Here is a 21,168-nt window from a genome sequence, read left to right on the forward strand (position 1 = left end):
AGTGGGTTAAAGCCTCTGCCTTCAGCTCAGGTCATGATCCCAGGGTCCTGGGATGGAGTCCCACACCGGCTCTCTGCTCAGCGGGGAGCCTGCTTCTCCCTCTCTCTCTCTGCCTGCCTCTCTGCCTACTTGTGATCTCTGCCTGTCAAATAAATAAATAAAATATTTTTAAAAAAGGACACTGGCAATAATGACTTCATTTTTTCTGCATGGAACATGTAAAAATCAGTCTACTGGTCACTTCTTCCCTGTGGATACCTGTCGAACAGAACATTCGTACTGTCAGCCCTGGACTGAGTTACAGCTGTCGTGCCACGGCAGAGAACAGGTTTCTTTCCGTAGGTACTGGCTACCTGTGGTCGAGATGGGGGCAGAGAGAGGGCGAGAAGGAAAGGGGGCTGAGAGAGAAGGAGCATATGGGTCCATACGAGAGAGAAAGTGTGTGTGTGTGTGTGTGTGTGTGTGATGTGTGATGGGCCAATCAGCACTCCGTTGGGTGTCAGAATGATCGATGCCAAGTTGACTTTCACCAAGAAGGTGAAAGCATCCTCCACACGAGGTTTCCTGGGAGTCCCTGTTGTCTTCTCACCACTGCAAGTGGCCTTCCGCAAGCCCAGCCAACCTCGCAGCTCCAACCAGCCTGGACCTCCTTCTATGACATCTGTCATTTCGATCAACTAATCTTAGTTCCTCAAGTTCAGTTGAAAACTTCAGGCATCAGATGAGTTGTCTGACCCACGCTACTGCACCGTTCTTTGGTCAATCCAGAGAAGAAGTATAAGGGAGGAAAGAGAAAGGAAGGGGAAGCATAGAAAGAAGAAAAAGACAAGAAGACAGAGGAAGGACGAGGACCCAACCCACCATTCTCCCGCGCCACGGAGCAGTCTGCGCTCCAGCACCTGCTCACAGAAGCCCGGATTTCCAGAGATTATGCCAGTTAAACAGGCTTTCAGCTTAATGTTACATCATGACTTGGAAAGCCAACCAGCATAAGGTTCTGTCTGATGCTTTTTCTTTTACAGATACCGTAAGATGGTTACTGTAAGTTTTTTTCCTTAAAACTACTGTGGATGGGACGCCTAGGTGGCTCAGTTGGTTAAGCGGCTGCCTTCGGCTCAGGTCATGATCCCAGCGTCCGGGGATCGAGTCCCCACAACAGGCTCCTTGTTCAGCAGGGAGCCTGCTTCTCCCTCTGCCTCTGCCTGCCACTCTGTCTGCCTGCTCACTCTCTCTGACAAATTAAAAACAAAAAACAAAAAACCTACTGTGGATGGAAGAGGAAAAAGCAAGTACAGCCCACAAATGAGGCATCGGGACTCCTACAAGACTGCTCACTCTTCCCTTCCTCTTTTTTAATGATTTACAAACCCTAATAAAACTTCTATAATCTCCCACCGTCGGGAAGTTTTTTGTTTGAAAAGCTTTAAAGATCCCCATTGCCTACAGAAAAAAATATAAACTCAAACCACAGTCAGAGTCCAAAATAATCTGGTGTCAATCTATGTTTCTGATCTTGTTATTAGGTAGGACAGATTTTTTTTTTCATATTAAGGTTGCTTGATCATGAGATAATCAAAGTCTGATACACTGTACAGAACAGGGACTGAATGCAGGACACGGGGAGGCTGTGAAGGGGAGTTCAAAGGGAGAAAGCATCCTGGAGTTTGACAAGTGCAAGCCTGTTAACTTGCCCCCAAGCAGCTTGAAAGAAGGCCGACTGATGATAAATATGTGAATTGTAAAGAGAAAACTGGCAAAAGCAGGCTTTTTCTGTTTTAATCATTCCACAATCAACTCAGGCTCGAGACTTCAACTTTCGAGAATTAGGGTACATCCCAGCGGTAATGATTCACTACTGTGATTCATAAAATGGCAGAAAATGAAGAAGTGCAGGATATGCCTAGCCCGAGGGCTCTCTGCGGAACCACAACAAGAACTTAAATGAAGTTCAGTAAGCAAGCGACATATTCTTTACGGAAAAGAAGTATTAAAGCGTAACAAGATGAGAGAACTTGTGACTATGTGAAGAGTGCCCCCAATTTTCGCAGGTCTCTTACCAAAGACACTGAGAAGAACGGTCAACAATCGGGAGAGGACAGCAGAAGCAGGTAGACAGGAACGTTTCCCAAGTTCACGCTTACATTGAGACACTTCCTTCGGCTGCTGTTGCCAAGCTTTCCAATTACAAGTTTGTGATCTTTCCCGGAACCAGTGGTATTTTAAATATTAAATGGTGGTATTAAAAACCAGAATTGCCAAAGGAGGAATGACACAAAACACCTATCGGTGATACATGGGAATAATCTCAAAGGAATGTTTAAGTGAACTTGAACGCCCTTTACCTTTACTGGAATCTCTCGCGGTCACAAAACGGAACTGAAGAGGGACAGCGGTCCTAGGCAGCCAACTCAGCATCGCCCCTGCTGAGGCACCTCTCAATCCAGGAAAAAAGTTTAGTCCTCATTCTTCCCTGACATCACTAAACACAGAAAGTGGGCTCCTATCTAGTAAGTGCTGTCCTGACTATAATCTCTCAACCTCTCTCCTTTCAATTGGTGAGGTATGTTATTATTTTTAAAAGAATTTGTTTATTTGAGAGAGTGAGAGAGTGTAAGTGGGGGTAGGAGCGCGGGGAGCAGAGGGACAAGCACGATCCTGGCTGAGCAGGGAACCAGATGCAGGGCTCCATCTCAGAACCCTGAGATCATGACCAGAGCTGAAGGCAGATGCTTCACCAAGACTGAGCCACTGCGATTCCCTAATCAGTGAGGTATTTTAAAGTTATATATTCAGAAATATTTATAATCATGGAAGAACAAGGAACAGGTGACACAAGGAGAGATTAAAAATTAGCTTAACCAAAATAAATGCACCAATAACTAAATGAAATAAATCCAAAGTTGGCAGCTTTTCAGAAAAGCATGAGTCAAGTTTGTGGTTTCTATGACAGCAGATACACATGATTTATGTTTTACACAAATGTCTTTTTTTTTTTTTTAAAAGCTCTTTCTCTTAAAAAAAAATGTAATTGCCAGATTGAAATAAAATCACTTCCTTAACACACACAGTATGTCAGGAGAACTACTGGTTTCAATGCTGGAAGGTGAAATTTCCTTAGCACGTTTCCTAACATTCTCCAAGAACTCTGCATACCATCTGTGCACTTCTTTTTGATAATAAGAATTCTTATTTCTTTTTAGTATTTTATTTAGCATTGGAAAAAAAAAAGGGAAGTCACTTGATATATATAGGGAGAGGAGAAGTCACGTTGAGCAACAGACATCTGGGACAAGTTGTGGCTTTGTGAATCTCAGACTCTGATTCCATATGTGTAAACTGAACATTCACAAATAATTTTAATATCCTCCTTTATAATTATCCTTATCTAAAGTGTACTATATTAAATATTTCATTTAAAAAAACATGGTTTTCTGGAAAAAGTCAGAAAGAAAATATTCATTAAATTCAAAATAAGCACCACCATTATTGTATAACATAAAGGAAAACTGGCCATGAGTATCACTGATACTAATCATCGTAAGCAAATATACTATCATCTAATTATGGTAGAATAATAATGAATAACCAAATTGATAAGAAGATTTATCAGATTTGTGTCCATGATAGGTCAACACTGGCTGAATTACTCACTGTAAAAATGAAATTTCAATTGGCTCAGAGGAATTCATTAATGGGATTATTTAAATGCTAAACTCTGGGAATTATATTCCAAATACTGTGCAGTTCTACTTACTCTTCTCAAACAAGAGATTTTTAGGTTAAAAATTTGTGATTGGGGAGGCGCCTGAGTGGCTTAGTCGTTAAGTGTCTGCCTCAGGCTCAGGTCATGATCCCAGAGTCCTGGGATCGAGCCCCTAGTCGGGCTCCCTGCTCAGCGGGAAGCCTGCTTCTCCCTCTCCCACTCCCCTTGCTTGTGTTCTCTCTCTTCCTGTGTCTTTCTCTGTCAAATAAATAAATAAAATCTTTTTTTAAAAAAAATTTGTGATTGGGGTCCTTGGGTGGCTCAGTCAGTTGAGCATCTGACTCTTGATTTCCTCTTAGGTTATGATCTCAGGGTTGTGAGATTAGGTCCTCTGTGGGCTCCATGCTGGGCATGGAGCCTGCTTAAGATCTCTCTCCCTCCCTCTGCCCTACCTCCACCCCATCTAAAAAAAAAAAAAAATTGTTACACTTCTAATTCTTAAAAAAAATTCAGCAATTCCATATATATCACCCAGTGCTCATCACAAGACACCTGAAACTAATATAACACTGTATGTTAACTATATTGTAATTAAAATAAAAGTTTAATTAAAAAAAAAAAGGAAAAAAAACCCCAAGCACCTACCTGTTAAGCATGTGTACTGGACAATAACTGGGACCATGACGCATATATTTTAGATTTTAAAAAGACTACAGAGAGATGAAAAAAATGCAACTTCCAACTCTACAGCACTGAATGCCACAAAATGAAACTTTCTAAAGTGATAGCAATTACTTTATTTACAACCAGGAGTCCGAAAACAATAGAGAAATAAAATGAAATCTCTTTTTTTAAGATTTTATTTATTTGTCAGAGAGAGAGAACGAGCACAAGCAGGATAACCATAAGGCAGAGCAAGCAGAGGGAGAAGCAGACTCCCCACTGAGCAGGAAAACCTGATGCAGGACTCGATCCCAGGACCCTGGGGTCATGACCTGAGCCGAAGGCGGCGGCTTAACCCACTGAGCCACCCAGGCATTCCTAAAATGAAACGACTTAAAACAGATGTCACATAATGAATTATTAAAGATAGGTTTGCTCAAATTTTTAAAAAATTTTTATTTATTTGACAGAGAGTGAGAGAGCACAAGCAGGGGGAGCAGCAGAAGGGGAGGGAGAAAGAGACTCCCCGCTGAGCAGGGAGACCAAAGTGGGGCTTGGTCCCAGGACGGTGAGATCATGACCTGGGCCCAAGGCAGACGCCCAACCGTCCGAGTCACCCAGATGTCCCACTTCTCAAATGCTTTAGGAAAATGCTTTAGGAAATTGAATGCTTTAGGAATGAATGCTTTAGGAACATACCCAAAACTTGAATGCTTTAGGAAAATACCCAAAACGGGGCTCAAGACCATTCATTGCTAAGGGAAACAAAATGCATCACAAAAGAAATAGTAGACTGTCACGCTGATCTCACTATGAAAGCAATGGGCTATCTATTTATTATCTGCAGGCTGGGGAAGTAGCCGTTTATCAAGGTGGTGCCCAAGTGGAAGAAGATTAGGCTGGGGAGAGCCTGGCGACAGTGCCCCACAGCCTCGGTCTGACCCCCCACTGTCACCAAGTCACTTTGAGTCTTAGGAACACCAAGTGGCTTGGATGGTTTGAAGAGCACGTAACGGAGGACACCTCTGTGGTCCTGAAGGCCAATCAGATATCTGATCAGAATGGGGGCTGGCAGCTTGGGGAATGGACTAAGTTGTACATGAAAGAATGAACACAGAAAAGAAATTATACAGAGAACGTAAAGGAAGGAGAGAAGTGAGCAGGCCCGAACTACCGACATGGGGCCCCAGTCCCTCTCACCAGGAAACAAGAGTAAGTTGTGGTTACTCACTCAATGTCTGCAGGGGAGGGCAGGGTTATTTCCAAATCCTTCCCCTGCAACGTTATACACACCACCATGAATCCCTTCTGCAGTTTTCTTAGTCTTTCCCAAGGAAGAAATTAAAACAATATTCCATACACACGAATTATAAACTTATTTTTATATAAGTTTGGGAGTGCAAATTTAAGTCATAAATGCAAAATAAAGCTCAACTTCATGTCTTAGATTTCTTTTTAAATATCTCATACACTCATTAGAGGTTAACACAAATGCTTAATAAAATACTATAGTGTAATTTAAAAGAGCGGTGTGGGGGATGGGTGGGAGGAAGACATTCTAGCGCACGGGTGAGGCTGCCGCCCAGCCCGTCTGCTCAGCCCCTGCGTCCCTGGCCACACACCCGACAATTCTCCTGCCATTTCCAGGCCATCTGACTTTCCATTTTGTCTTATTTTCCCCCTTGCATGACAGTGTCTCTTTACAAAACAAGGAGAATATCTCCCGTTATTTTTAGTAAGTCCAACTTCATTTTTTTGGTCGTTTTTTTCCTACTATCAGTTCGACTATTAAGGTGATTTTTTAAAATGCTAACAAGAAACTCAGCTACAACTTTCACCAAAATTACCTTGAAAATGGAGACAAACTGGCCCCTTTGAATTAATAAGGGAGCAGCACGAGACAGAACTGACATAGTTAAATGAAATTTGGAGACAACTGAATGTGATCCAAATCCAAACATGACCTTTTCCCTAAAAAGTTGTTTCAGAAAAGTGAGAGCAGTAGGGGAAGGGGAAATAACACTTACAAGTCCACTTATGGCTACAATCCAGATGTAGGAACCAGAGGTGAAAAGCTATAAAAGAAAAAAAAAAAGGCAACTAAAAATGAAATTCAACCGCCAGTCACAGCATATTTTTGTTTTATAGAACTACAGTGATAACCATTGACATATGAATCATGTATCTCTTAATATAAACAAGAAAATTAATAAATATCAATTTTCTCACCCAAAAGAAAATAATACATTATTTTTTTCTTCTTTTAACCAAGCTCTCAGCCTTCCCATAGCCAAAAATAGACTGGCTGAATCTGGTCCACTCCCATGCAAAGAAAAATAAGTGAAATTCAAGCAAATTTTTCTTTACAAATGGACATTAATTGACTTAGAGTAAAACAGCACATACAAAGAAATTATTACAATCAACAACGTACAAAATATGCAGTCAAGTGTCCCATGCTTGGTGTTGAGTCATGACAAATAATTGTAGTTTACATCATTCTCTCACGTTAATTTCTCATCCCTGCGACCCTAAAGTGAGCCGAGCAGACTTCTGCACGGAGGCAGGGCCATGCCCAGTGGTGCTCTGCTGACGCTCTCACTCTAGCTCACTTAGAAAGGTTCACCAACTGTTACTTAGCAAACTAAATAATGGTATCAAAATTTAATTAATGCAGAAGTAATTAGAATTGGGTTTCATAAAATCTCTTGCTTTGTTTTCTAAATCATTTACACACGAGAGTTGTGCTTGGGGTAAAGAAAAAAAAAATCGTAAGACATTCAAAGTGTTCCTGAAAGAAAAAGATCTGGAGCCTACTGCTGTTTGCTCATATTTAGATCTTTAGTCGGGAGTATAAGGACTTCTGCTCCTAGAGAAAGAAGCAGGCCCAGAAGTTAACTGCAGATACTGCACTAGATGAAAACCTCGAAGTTCTGCACATTTATCAAGGATATGTATAAAAAGAACCATAAAAAGAAGGCAGATACAAAGGTAAGAGATGACAAAGCACGAGAAGAAAGAAGCTGACAAATTTTGTTCTTAGTGCTACCTCATGTAGAAAGGAGCACTGGCTGCAAATACAAATTTAATCCTTGATCTAAAATTTAATCATTTTTAAAGAAAAGGTGGTGTATAGATACACAATGGAATATTACTCAGCCATCAAAAATGAAATCTTTTATTATTATTATTAACATATAATATATTATTTGTTTCTGGGGAACAGGTCTGTGATTCACCAGTCTTACACAATTCACAGTGCTCCCAGCAGCACATGCCCTCCCAGGGTCCACCACCCAGCCACACCGTCCCTCCCATCTCCCTCCCCTCCAGCAATCCTCAGCTTGTTTCCTGAAATTAAGAGTCTCTTACAGCTTGTCTCCATCTCTGGTTTCCACTTGTTTCATTTTTTTCCTTTCTTTCCCTGTGATCCTCTGCCTTGTTTCTCAAATTCTACGTATCAGTAAGACCATAACTGTCCTTCTCTTATCGACTTATTTCACTCAGCATAATACCCTCTAGTTCCATCCATGTTGTTGCAAATAACAAGATTTCATTTTGATGATGGCTGTGTAATAGTCCATTGTATAGTATATACCTCACCTTCCTTATCCATTTATCTGTTGATGGACATCTGGGCTCTTTCCATAGTTTGGCTATTGCGGACATTGCTGCTATAAACATTCGGGTGCACGTGCCCCTTCGGATCACTACATTTGTATCTTTCCAGCAGTGTAATTGCTGGGTCGTAGGGTAGCTCTATTTTCAGCTTTCTGAGGAACCTCCAGAGTTTTCCAGAGTGGCTGCACCAGCTTGCATTCCCACCAACAGTGTAGGAGGGTTCCCCTTTCTCTGCATCTTCGCCAGTATCTGTCATTTCCTGACTTGTTAATTTTAGCCATTCTGACTGGTGTGAGGTGATATCTCATTGTGGTTTTGATCTGTATTTCCCTGATGCTAAGTGATGTGGAGCACTTATTCATGTGTTTGTTGGTCATGTGGATGTCTTCTTTGCAGAAATATCTGTTCATGTCTTCTGTCCATTTCTTTTTTTTTTTTTTTTTATTTTTTATTTTTTATAAACATATATTTTTTATATACATATATTTTTATCCCCAGGTCTGTGAATCACCAGGTTTACACACTTCACAGCACTCACCAAATCACATACCCTCCCCAATGTCCATAATCCCACCCCCTTCTCCCCAACCCCCTCCCCCCGGCAACCCTCAGTTTGTTTTGTGAGATTAAGAGTCACTTATGGTTTGTCTCCCTCCCAATCCCATCTTGTTTCATTTATTCTTCTACCCACTTAAGCCTCCATGTTGCATCACCACTTCCTCATATCAGGGAGATCATATGATAGTTGTCTTTCTCTGCTTGACTTATTTCGCTAAGCATGATACGCTCTAGTTCCATCCATGTTGTTGCAAATGGCAAGATTTCATTTCTTTTGATGGCTGCATAGTATTCCATTGTGTATATATACCACATCTTCTTGATCCATTCATCTGTTGATGGACATCTAGGTTCTTTCCATAGTTTGGCTATTGTGGACATTGCTGCTATAAACATTCGGGTGCATGTGTCCCTTTGGATCACTACATTTGTATCTTTAGGGTAAATACCCAATAGTGCAATTGCTGGGTCATAGGGCAGTTCTATTTTCAACATTTTGAGGAACCTCCATGCTGTTTTCCAGAGTGGCTGCACCAGCTTGCATTCCCACCAACAGTGTAGGAGGGTTCCCCTTTCTCCGCATCCTCGCCAGCATCTGTCATTTCCTGACTTGTTGATTTTAGCCATTCTGACTGGTGTGAGGTGATATCTCATTGTGGTTTTGATTTGTATTTCCCTGATGCCAAGTGATATGGAGCACTTTTTCATGTGTCTGTTGGCCATCTGGATGTCTTCTTTGCAGAAATGTCTGTTCATGTCTTCTGCCCATTTCTTGATTGGATTATTTGTTCCTTGGGTGTTGAGTTTGATAAATTCTCTCTATATTTTTAGATACTAGCCCTTTCTTTATCTGATATGTCATTTGCAGAAAAAATGAAATCTTGCTATCTGCAATGACGTGAAGGCAACTAGAGGATATTATACTAAGCAAAATAAATCAAATCGTGGAAAGACAATTATATGATTTCATTCATATGTGGAATTTAAGAAACAAAACAGAGGAACATAAAGGAAAGGAAGGGAAAAAAAAACCAAGACATAATTGGAGAAGACAAACTATAAAAGACTATTAACCACAGGAAACAAACTGAGGGTTGCTGGAGGGGAGAGGGCTGGTAACTGGGTGACGGGCATTAAGGGGGCACATGATGTAATGAGCACGGGGTGTTATATACAACTGATGAGCCAGTGAACTCTACCTTTAAAACTAATAATACACTCTCTGTTAATTTAATTTAAATTTTAAAAAATCAACCCTTTTACCTAACATGGATGCTTGCTGAGTATACACGACTCTGAAAATAACAAGGATGAGAATAATGTGGACAAACAGTTTTCTGTAGCCTTATTCGAAAAGTACAAGGAATAATAAAATAGCTAACACTTTCTTTTTGCTGTTTTGTTTCATTTTTGTTTGTTTTCAGCTAACATTTCCATGACACCTACTATGTGCCAAGCAGTGATCTTAACGCTTTTCATATATTGAACTTTACAGAATACTCCTAAACCCCTTACAAAGTAAGCTCTATTATGAACTCTATTTTAATCACGCAAACTGAAAGGTTAAGCGATTTGCTCCAGATCAGATCGCTGGTGGCTGATGGCACTGGGACTGTACCCACGCGGTCGGCCTCGGCAGCCTAGCGCTCATGACCTCCATGTTTCCTACACAAGCAGGAAGAGCGCATCATTAATTTCATCCATAAGAAGTTATTTCCATTGGACTCTTAAGTCACTCATCTTATTGCATGTTTGGCCCCAGTTGTGTCTGCTCGTGTTTTTAACAGTGTGTATGTCTTTTTCTCATTGCCAGGTTCCTTGAGGTCAGGTGCTACAACTCATTTCATGCTCCACAGCCCCTGGTTTCTCAAGCCATTAGATACCTTCCCAAACATTTCTGTTCTTCTGATAATAATTAAAATCACTCAATCATTCCCTCATTCCCTCCTTCATTCATCCAATGTCCCTGGCATCAAAAAGTTGTTATGCAGGAGACGGAAAGGCATAGGAACATGTGTGAAGGTCCAGGGAGGACTGAGGTAGGGAAAGAATAGAGACTTTGAGAATATGGGGTTCACTTCATTTCAAGGTGGGGAGGGGGTGCGAGTAGGTACTAGACCGGCAGAAAGAACCCTGGAGACCACTCATGCTAAGGACGTCAGATGTTATCAAGACGCCAAAGAGGCATCTCCACCCCCACTTTCTGATACCAGTTTATATCTCACCAATAAATAAATAAATAAATAAAATTCACAATCTCAGAAAAACCAACAGTGGCAGCTAGAGAGACATGAATTAGTTAATTACAGGAACCGACTGACTTAGTTCTTACTATCTGTTTGGATTACCCTAACTATCTCTAATCCTTCCGGTGACCTAGTAAGACACACAGGGTTATTAGCCCTTTACAGATGGGCACATGGGAGCACAGAAAAGGAATCAAGCAAACCACTACCAGAGCGAGCAATCAGACCAAAATGCACTTGGCACCAAAGACTTTCCACAGTACCACTCAATTCCTACGTCATAACAAATAAAACAACATTTTTCATTCTCTAAAGCTCTGTAACTTCAGAGTTGGCGGGAACTAGAGGATCAACATGAGGCTCAACTTGACCTAAGGCCCAGGCTAGTGGGTGCCATGCTAGAACTAGAACTTGGGTGTCCTGCCCCTCATCCAGAGGACTCTGCTACCGCTGCCTTCTGCCTTCTGCTGTAACATCTTCTCAGAAAGTAACCAAGCCACAGCAAATCCTAGTAAGAAGAATGAACTGCAGAAAGAGGCTATTAGGTGCTGTGAGCACTCGCGAGGATAAGGGAGAGTTAACGGCATGCAGGTTGAGAGATGAAGAATAAACATTTCAGGAGAAACAGTTGTAAAAGTGGCGAGGAAACACCCACCCCAGATGAGCCATTGATAACACCTGACAGCGCACTACACAAGTTGGAGGAAATACCAAAGGTTAAAAGGGGAGGGAGGAGGGCATTTGACAGAGACATTAGTATCCGGTTTGATACGTGTGGGATAAGGAATGTTATGAGTATTCACAGTGGATCAAAAGGCCAAGCTACACATGGTACCACAGGAAACAGCAGAATAAAGTTCACATCAAAAGCTCTGAGAGTGAAAGGAAAGTGAGAAGTATCACAGGTAGAAAATGAAAATCACGTATCTTCTGTCACTTGGCCTGGAACCCGGCAGGGATAGGTCGATGGCACTGGGTATTGGTGAACAGAACCTTTTTCCGTTTAAATCAAACAGTAAGAACTCTTCACGGTCTTCGTATCAAACCACCTAGCGGACGGGCAGAGCGCCATCGTATCCGTGCGGCATGGGAGCCATAAAGCGGGGCACGCTGGCTGCTTCTTCAGAGCTTTCTTTGTGACGCTGTACTCAATAAAGTAATTTTGACAGTGATTTTCCACTTTCTACCTTTCAACTGTTCTCATTTGTTTCCACTGCATACTATGATTTTGAAAAGTACTTACACGGAATTACACAATGCCATTAAAATATTTTCCACTGATACAAATTACAGTGAAAGCTCTTATCAGATTTCTAAAGACTATGAAAGTATTCTAGTACTTTATATACCTTGATGTTCTTGTTCTGTAACACTTCCTTTGAACATCTGATATAGATCATAAAGCCAAACTTATGGGAAAAAAAAAACCACTGTTTTTAAGGACATCAAATGAGAAACAGATCTGGTTAAAGAGATGTGAACATAAAAATGCATACTGTACCTGTAGTCCCAATATGTAAATCAATGTCTTGTTTGTGATGGACAACGGGCCCAAAATTTGTGCCACTTGGATTCTTGGTATGGAGCAATAAAACGGTACAAACAGAGCAAAGACAGGTGCCAGGCTACGCAAAAAAAAAAAAAAAAAAAAAAAAAAAAAAAAAAATCACTTTAGTCATATTCAATTTAAAATACCAAGAGCAAATAGATACTTGAAGTAATACTGGTTTTAATTTTATTTCTGTCTGAAAGCATGGTCTCAGATATAGAAGGTTTCACCATGTGCATCACATTGAAAATAATTTGTACTTAAAGATAACATTTTTATGAAAACTCTAATTATCTAATACTTATTGATTCTCCCAAAACTACTGCAAATTGGTTCAGCATCTACTAATTAACTGTCAGGCATTGTGAGAAAATTTAAAGTTGCTGCTGTTTTCTTTCCACGAATGACTTAAATCTAACGAAAGAGTCTGTAACAAAAGCAACAAACATCATTCACCACAGTCACATCCCAAGGCTCATCCCACGCTGTCCACCCTGGTCACCGGAGCATCCGACACGCTTACCACCCTTGCCTTCCCTTCCTCAAACCCCTTCTTCCCCTGCCTTAAAACCTGTTCCTGGGCGCCTGGGCGGCTCAGTTGGTTAAGCGACTGCCTGAATTCAGCTCAGGTCGTAATCCCGGAGTCCTGGGATAGAGTCCTGAATTGGGCTCCCAGCTCCGCAGTGAGTCTGCTTCTCCCTGACCCCCACGCCCCATTCATGCTCTCTCTTACTCGCTCTCTCTCAAACAAATAAACAAAATCTTAAAAAAAAAAAAAATATATATATATATATGTTCTTGCTGCTCCCCTAGACTTCTCCTGCCACTCTTCTTCTACCTTCTCCAGGGCCCCACTAGGGCTCTCCTTGCTCCAGTGTCTCCCTGCATCGCCCCAAGCCCTTCTCTGGCATGGACTGTGAGATGGAAGTGAGTTCCCAAACTGTCTGCCTGTCTCTCCCCTCATTATGAAACTCAATTTGATACCTTCAACTTGACAGAGCCAAAAGTCACAAGTGTCTAATTAGAGTCTCATTTCTTTTTAATCCATCTCTAAACCCCGCTGACACACAAAACACTACTCTGATCATGTCACATGCCTGTTTAAAACCCATCCTTCCACAGGCTCCCAGAATCCAAAGAGGAAATGTAAATATAAGCATGAAATAGCAAAGCCCTCCAGTCCTTTCTTATTAGTGTAGTCTCCCACACCTGTCCTCTGCTCCCCTCCCCCCACATTTACTGCCTAAGCCTCTCCCTGGGCACATTAGGCTCTTTTAACTATTCACGGACACAAGTTATTCTTCCAACCTAAATGTCCTTCCCACTTTTCTGCCTAGGAAATACCTACGGTGTATGACAGCTCAATTCTGTCCCACAGGCATCACGCCAACTCCTCGGGGTAGCCAGATGCTCCCTTCTTTGCCCTAAAGCCACCACAGTGTCACTGTCAGAGCAAATCACTGAGTCCCTGGTCACTGTGTGCAAGATGGCAGCCCAAGTTCAGGAGTTCATCTACGTCCATGCATCAGGAGCAGTCTCTGATCTCAAGAAACCAGCTCCAGGACCACACACTCACGCTCCTGCCACGACCAGGCAGGCAGCAGGAATGAGGAGATCGGTCTGGACACACACTTGCATCAACTCTTCATTCGACACTTGGCTTCATGACTCAATCTATCTTTCGTTTTCCCTTGTTTATTTATTTATTTATTGGGGGGGGGGGTAAGGAGCACCAGTACATCTTTACCATAAGAAAAATGCAAGAAAGGTTATTACTCCCATTTTTGTGGAAACACAAGACTCTCTTGTGCAAAGTGTTCCCTCCTTTGGTAACGAACGTGTCATTAAAAAATCACTCCCTGTCCTCTCAATTCTGCTTCTAAAAACAAAACGAGAGCAAACATACACGACAAAGGTGAAAAATGGCAGCAGTGTCAGTAGCATCTGTAAGAATGCAGCAAATACCAGAATAGGGAAAACCCCAACCGGCAAACACCCAAGTGCCAGACACTGGGTAAGGACTGGAGACCCAGATGTGTGAGATGCAATCTTTCTCAGTTTTGCAAGACAGATGACAGGGACAGGGCAGCCAAGGTATGTACCCAGCACGCCAGTTTGGCCTCACATGCCTCACTCGGCTGGCCCTCCTCTGAGGCCGAGTACCGAGCAGAGCAGGGAAGGAAATGCATTCTCTTGGGCCCTCCAGCAAGGGGGTGCTCATTTAATGTGGGGCAATATAATAATCCTTATTCTTGAAGAGGTGAATGGTCAGATTCCCCCCCCCCCCCAAATGGGATAGTACTTATGAGCAGAGCCTAGTGGCTTAAGTCTAATCTTTTTTGTTATTTATTTTTAATTGAAGCAAAATTAACATACAGTATTATGTTAGTTTTAGGTGTACAATATAGGGACTCAAAGCTCCTGTACATTACTCTGTGCTCGTCACAATAAATGTACTATTGTTCTTCCTAGGGTTAGGGTTAGAGTTAGTCTTAGGGGTAGGGTTAGGGACAGGGGTTAGGGGTTAGGGTATGCGTCTTGTGTCCTGCAGTTCAGAGACCTCTCCACAGAATCAAGTCCCAGACTTCTGCTGAGGTGAGAGCAGTCTGTGGCACCCATCCACCCGGCTGAGAAAAGGAGGGTTAAATAGATACTCAATTGGTCCTTCTGTTTTCATGTCTACCTTCACACCCATTTTTCAGATATACTACCAATTCTTAACTGTTTCAGTGCTTCTCCAGGATAACTAGGTTGTTTCTCAGTTTTTCTTATGGTTTGTTCCAGAAGTCACTTTCTCAGCTCTTGGGGGAGGGGCGGGGGGGTGGTTTGGGGTTAGGGTTAGTGGTTAGGGTGTGTGCCTGGTATCCTGCATTTTGGAGACCCTCCAGAGGCTTATGGATAGTTCAGTATTAGCCCTAGGGTCAGGCGTTAGACGTCAAGATTGTGCCTAGTATCCTACAGTTCAGAGACCTCTCCAGAGATTAAAACCCCAGACTTTTACTGGGGTAGGAACAGACATGGCAGCCATCTACTGATCTGAGGCAAGGAGGCAATTTGGTACTCTAAATACTCTTTGAATGGCTATTTGATTGGTCCTTCCGTTTTTATCTCTACCTTCACACCCAATAAAGGTACTCTTAATCTGTTTCACCCATCCCCATACCCACCGTCCCTACAGCAACCACCTGCCTGTTCTCTGAATTTAAGAGGCTCTTCTTCCAACATCTGTCCATCAGTCATCTGAAAATCATTTTTCCCACTTAAAATATCTTTATTTAATCTTCATTTTTGAATGATGATTTTGGTAATTTAATTTTTAAGTTTTTTATTATGTTCAGTTAGATGTTGGAAAATATCATGTACAAGTTGCAAGCATTATCTATGTCATAATAGTAGTTGATTAATTTTGCTTTTAGAAGTAAAAAAAATTAAGAATCTCTTTTTTCATTAGTCTTTGTTTTCTTTGTTCATTTTGTTTAATTCTGCATATGAGTAAAATCATATGGTATTTGTCTTCCTCTAACTTATTTCACTTAGCATTTTACTCTATAGGTCTATCCATGACATTGCAAAGGGTAAGAGCTCGTTCTTTTTTCATGGCTAATATTCCTGTGTATGTGTGTGTGTGTGTGTGTGTGTGTGTTTGTACGTGTGCACATGCACGCATGCAACATCTTTATCCATTCATCTATCAATGGACACTTATATTGCTTCCATATCTTGGCTATTACAAATACTGTTGCAATAAACATATGGGGTGCATTTATCTTTTTGAATTAGTGTTTTCATTTTCTCTCGGTAAGTATCCAGCAGTGGAATTAATTGATCACAGTAATTCTATTTTTAGTTTTTTAGGGAACCTCCATACTGTTTTCCACAGTAGCTGCACCAATTTGCATTCCCGCCAACAGTGCACAGGGATTCTTTTTTTTCCACCCACTTGCCAACACTTGTTATTTCTTATCTTTTCGATTGTAGTTATTCTGACAGATGTAAGATGATATCTCACTGAGGTTTTGATTTGCATGTTCCTAACGACTGAGCCCTTTTTCATGTGTCTATTGGCTGTCTGTATGTCTTCTTTGGAAAAATGTCTGTTCAGATTCTCTGTACACTTTTTTTTTTCTGTCCATTTTTTAATCAAATTATTTGTGGGTATTTTGGTGTTGTGATATAGATGTTCTTTGTATTTTCTGGATGTTAACCCCTTATCAGATAAGTCATTTGCAATATCTTTTCCCATTCAGTAGGGTGCCTTGTTGCTTTGTTGATGCTTTCCTTCACTGTGCAAAAACTCTTCATTTTGATGTAGTCCCAATAGTTTATTTTTGCTTTTGTTTCCCTTGCCTGCGGAGACATCTAAAAAAGTCTTTCTATAGCCGATGTCAAAGAGATTACTGCTTATGTCTTCTTCGAGGAGGCTGATAGTTTCAGGTCTTACATATAGGTCTAATCCATTTTGAGCTTATTTTTATGATCACATTTTAACCAACTATAAGGTTTTAAAAAGTCTCTCATGAGAGGGGCATCTGCGTGGCTTAGTAAGTTTACCCTCCAACTTGTGATTTTGGCTTGGCTGTGATCTCATGGGTCATGATCTCACGGGTTGTGAGACTGAGGAGCCTTACACAAGGCTCCGTGCTCAGCGGGGAGTCTGCCTGAGATTCTTTCCCTGTGCCCCTCCCCCCACCTCTTTTTCAAATAAATAAATCTTTATTTTTTTAAGGTTTTATTTATTTATTTGATAGACACAGAGAGAGAGAGAGAACATAAGCAGGGAGGAGCAGCAGAGGGAGAAGGAGAAGCAGGCTCTCTGCTGAGAAGGGAGCCTGATGTGGGGCTGGATCCCAGGACTCTGGGATCATGACCTTGAGCCAAAGACAGATACTTAATCAACAGAGCCACCCAGGTGCCCCATAAATAAATCTTTTAAAAATAAGGTCTCCCAACAGATTACTCTATCAGAAAGCACAATATTTTACTCAGCATTGCATCCTCTGATAGCTCTATAAATCCTTACACATAATTTACTTTCAATATTTGATTGTGAAAACTAACAAAGCAATTTTCATGAACAGAGTTATTTAAACTGCCATTCTATGGATAGAGAAGATATGGTACGCATACACACACACACACACACACACACACACACACACAGGAGTATTACTCAGCCATCAAAAGTGAAATCTTGCCATTTGCAACAACATGAATGGTACTAGAGGGTATTATGCTAAACAAAATGTCAATCACAGAAAGATTCATGTGATTTAATTCATAGGTAGGATTTGAGAAACAAAACAGAGGAGCATAGGGGAAGGGAGGGAAAAATAAAACAAGATGAAATCAGAGGGAGACAAAGCTAAGAGACTCTTAATCACCGGAAACAAACTGAGGGCTGCTGGAGGGGAGGGGAGTGGGGGGGGCGGGGTAACTGGGTGACGGGCATTAAGGAGGGCACGGGAGGTAGTGAGCACGGGGTGTTACATGCAACTGATGAGCCACTGAACTCTACCTCTGAAACTAATAATACACTCTGCGTTAATTAATTGAATTTAAATTAAAAAATAAACTGCCATTCTAAATGCTACAAAAAGAACTGTTTAGTTCCATTTCAACTTGTCAAAACTCAAGCAAAGTTGATTAAGCAGCCGTGTATTCTTTTCATTAAAAAATACAAGTTGGTCACTCCTCGGCTTAAAATCCTCCATTGAGTCCCCACACTAGAGTAAAACCCAGTCTATTTTTTTTTTTAAGATTTTATTTCTTTATTTGACAGAGAGAGACTCTGTGAGAGAGGGAACACAAGCAGGGGGAGTGGGAGAGGGAGCAGCAGGCTCCCCAGAGCAGGGAGCCTGACAAGGGACACAATCCAAGGACCCTGGGCTCATGACCTGAGCCGAAGGCAGACGCTTAACAACTGAGCCACCCAGGCTCCCCAAAAGCCAAACTCTTTACAAAGACCTAAAAGGCCCTGCATCCGGGACCTTGAACTTGGTCTTCTACTACGTGGCCTCCCTGCCGCTCCCTCTGGCTGCTCCCTCCACCCTAGCCCAGCCCGAGTCTCACTCACTGACAGGTATGCCCTAGGGCACGTGCATCTCCTGATGGGGTCTTCTCAGAGACACCATGCACTCCCTCACACCCTTCTGGTCTTTACCCACACAGCTCCTTCTCAGACAAGACAGTTCTCTAGGTCCTCTCCCCAGCACCTAGAACTTCCTAATCTCCTACGTGACTTACTTATCATCTGTTTGTCTGACTGGAGGGAAACTCCGTGGGGCCTGGGATTTCTGCTGGTTTTGTCTGCTGCTCTATCGCTGCTCTCTAAAACTGTGCCTGGCACAGAAGAGTTGCTCAAAAAATATTTGCTGAATAAATGAATCTCTCTGTAAAATGGCAAACTACACAGAGTTTGTCTTTTGTTTTACAAATGCATCTTGCTTTATTATCTTTAATGGGATGAAAACATATAGTTTCATATACATAAAATATGGCGTGCTGGGCTCTTGGTAATAATAAGAAAGCTCTATTTTAGTTGCATTTGAGGGATCTGACCACAGAACATGTTCTTTGAGGTACTTAATTTATAGAAGTTCTTCTGTTTACACAGTGTGAAGGGTGACATTACAATGGAGAATCTGAGGCCACCATCCCGACCGAGGCTCTGCTTCAATGTAAACTAACCAAGAAAATACTGATAGGAATTTTAATGACCACAGTTCATGTCTTATACACCAATAAGAGAAGTTTAAAAATTCCTTAGAAGTTATTAATCACTATATAGTTTTAAACGATGACTAAGTACTAGACCACATGTACCCCTAACACAAAAGCACACATTTCAGACCGTGAACATACAGGTTGTTTTGTAGAAATTTCCACTGCTATTTCTATACACACAGACTTCACAAAACATCATGTTATTAGTCACTGACCAGTTTTTCTCTTTTCCTTATTTTGTGATACAACATCTGTTCTGTACACTGTCAACAGTAATTCATACCGCGACTAGCTAACCCTTGGACGCCCTATCTGGCTTAAGGATACGAAGGTGAAGTACAGAAAAGAGGAAAACAGGTTGTAATTCACTCTTTCCTTCCTTCCTTCAACTAACGTCACTAGTATTTCTGGAGTTTCTCCTACATACTTACAACTGTACTTGATAGAGTAAAATACTAGAAAACACTCAGTTCAGGTCACCAATGCCCATCTTGTGTTTTCTACAGCAAAGGACGCAGACTGCACTTCCACAGTCCAACAACAGAAATCCCAGTAACTTCCAAAGACAAGACAAACAAAATTTGTGGGCTCAGGCCATGCTTGCACACTATGTCCCACAGCATCTCACAGGACAACCACCCCACAGCCTTTCCTTTACACACTTGACCACTCTGATAACGCAGCGAAGGGTGGATCCAGTTTGCTACAACATGTAACTAGGTGAGTTCTTCATTACACAACAACGTTTAACTTAATAAAATCTATTTAAAAAATTAAAAACCGGGACGCCTGGGTGGCTCAGTTGGCTAAGCAGCTGCCTTCGGCTCAGGTCATGATCCCAGCGTCCTGGGATCGAGTCCCACATCGGGCTCCTTGCTCAGCAGGGAGCCTGCTTCTCCCTCTGCCTCTGCCTGCCATTCTGTCTGCCTGTGCTTGCTCTCTCCCCCTCTCTCTCTCTGATAAATAAATAAAATTTAAAAAAAAAAAAAAAAAAAAAAAAAAAAAAAAAAAAAAAAAAAAAAAAAAAATAAAAAATTAAAAACCAAAACACCCCACGAGGATGTCATTTCCACAAACTGAGAAGCTTCTCAACAATGTCTTCTTCATGTTTTCTTCAATCTAAGTTTTAAATAAACTAGTTCTAGAATCTTTTATCATATTCATCCAGCAAATCATAAAATCTCTTTATTTCCCCCTCAGAAGTTTTGCACTAGGAAGTAGCTTGGCGATCATTTACTTCAATGCCTTTATTTTACAGACAGTGAGATGGAGGCCCAAAGAACTGGACGTCGCTGCTCTTCTGACAGTGCTCCCTTATAGATCTTCAGCCTTTTAGAGCTTAGAAGAACCGAGTCCATTTCTAGATGGACTGATACCACTGAAGCCCCTCGGCCATTCTGACAGATCCTGGAGTGGAAGGTCTGAAGTCAGAGTTACAAATTCTTACCAAAATGATTTAATTCTCTCTCTATCATCCCTCAAAATAGTCAACCAGTTTATGTAAGTACTTAAATAAGAAACAGCCTATTCCTTTTTTTTTATGCTTCTAATTTTTGGGAACTACCTTCATATTTTAATTTGAAAGCTGTCTCTGGTTAACTTCCTCATCCTGGCCTTCCTTCTGTTCTCTGGAAGGTCGACATTTGCAACCTAATGCCTTTTCTGTGAGACAGCTTTCAAAAGCATGAGGGTGATGATCACCTACCTCCCTGCCAAGCCCAAACATTCTCAGTTTATTCAACCATTTGTCCTAAGGCCCGGGCGTCCAGATCCCTTACCAGCCTGGTCACACGGGTCCTCTATCTCCTTCGTGAAAGGCAGCCCCCAGAGCTGACTGGGAACGGCTACATGAGTCCTAGGCAAGTGTCAATATCCCCCCTCTCACTCTGACCGGTGTATTTCTACTCACTCGGCCTGCATGTGCATTTTGATAGCCGTGTTACACAGCTGGTCTAAACTGAGCCAACCAAAACTGTAAGGTGAAGAGCCCAGGTCTCCATCCTATGCACCGACACTGGGTTTTCGGCAGTGAGATGTCCCCTCCAACTCTTCCCCGTCATTAGTGTCTCTGCAGTCACAGAGCCTGTCAGCTGGCCTCCTGCCTA

The 21,168-nt window shown here is 41.7% G+C and overlaps 1 protein-coding gene across 2 annotated transcripts in view; it reads right to left on the reverse strand.

The window, feature by feature from the left end:
• The window catches only part of UBAC2 (UBA domain containing 2), a 174,475-nt gene that overhangs the window by 55,834 nt on the left and 97,473 nt on the right, over positions 1-21,168 (reverse strand). The window contains exons 5-6 of one of the 2 annotated variants that reach the window (XM_059144177.1): positions 12,293-12,416; positions 6,394-6,441 (exon numbers count right to left, since the gene is read on the reverse strand). In XM_059144177.1, the coding sequence (XP_059000160.1) occupies positions 6,394-6,441; positions 12,293-12,416 (172 nt within the window). The remainder of the gene's footprint in view (positions 1-6,393; positions 6,442-12,292; positions 12,417-21,168) is intronic. The other variant, XM_059144178.1, reaches the window with a different exon arrangement.

Source organism: Mustela lutreola, chromosome 13 (genome assembly GCF_030435805.1).
Source record: "Mustela lutreola isolate mMusLut2 chromosome 13, mMusLut2.pri, whole genome shotgun sequence".
Taxonomy (NCBI): domain Eukaryota; kingdom Metazoa; phylum Chordata; class Mammalia; order Carnivora; family Mustelidae; genus Mustela; species Mustela lutreola.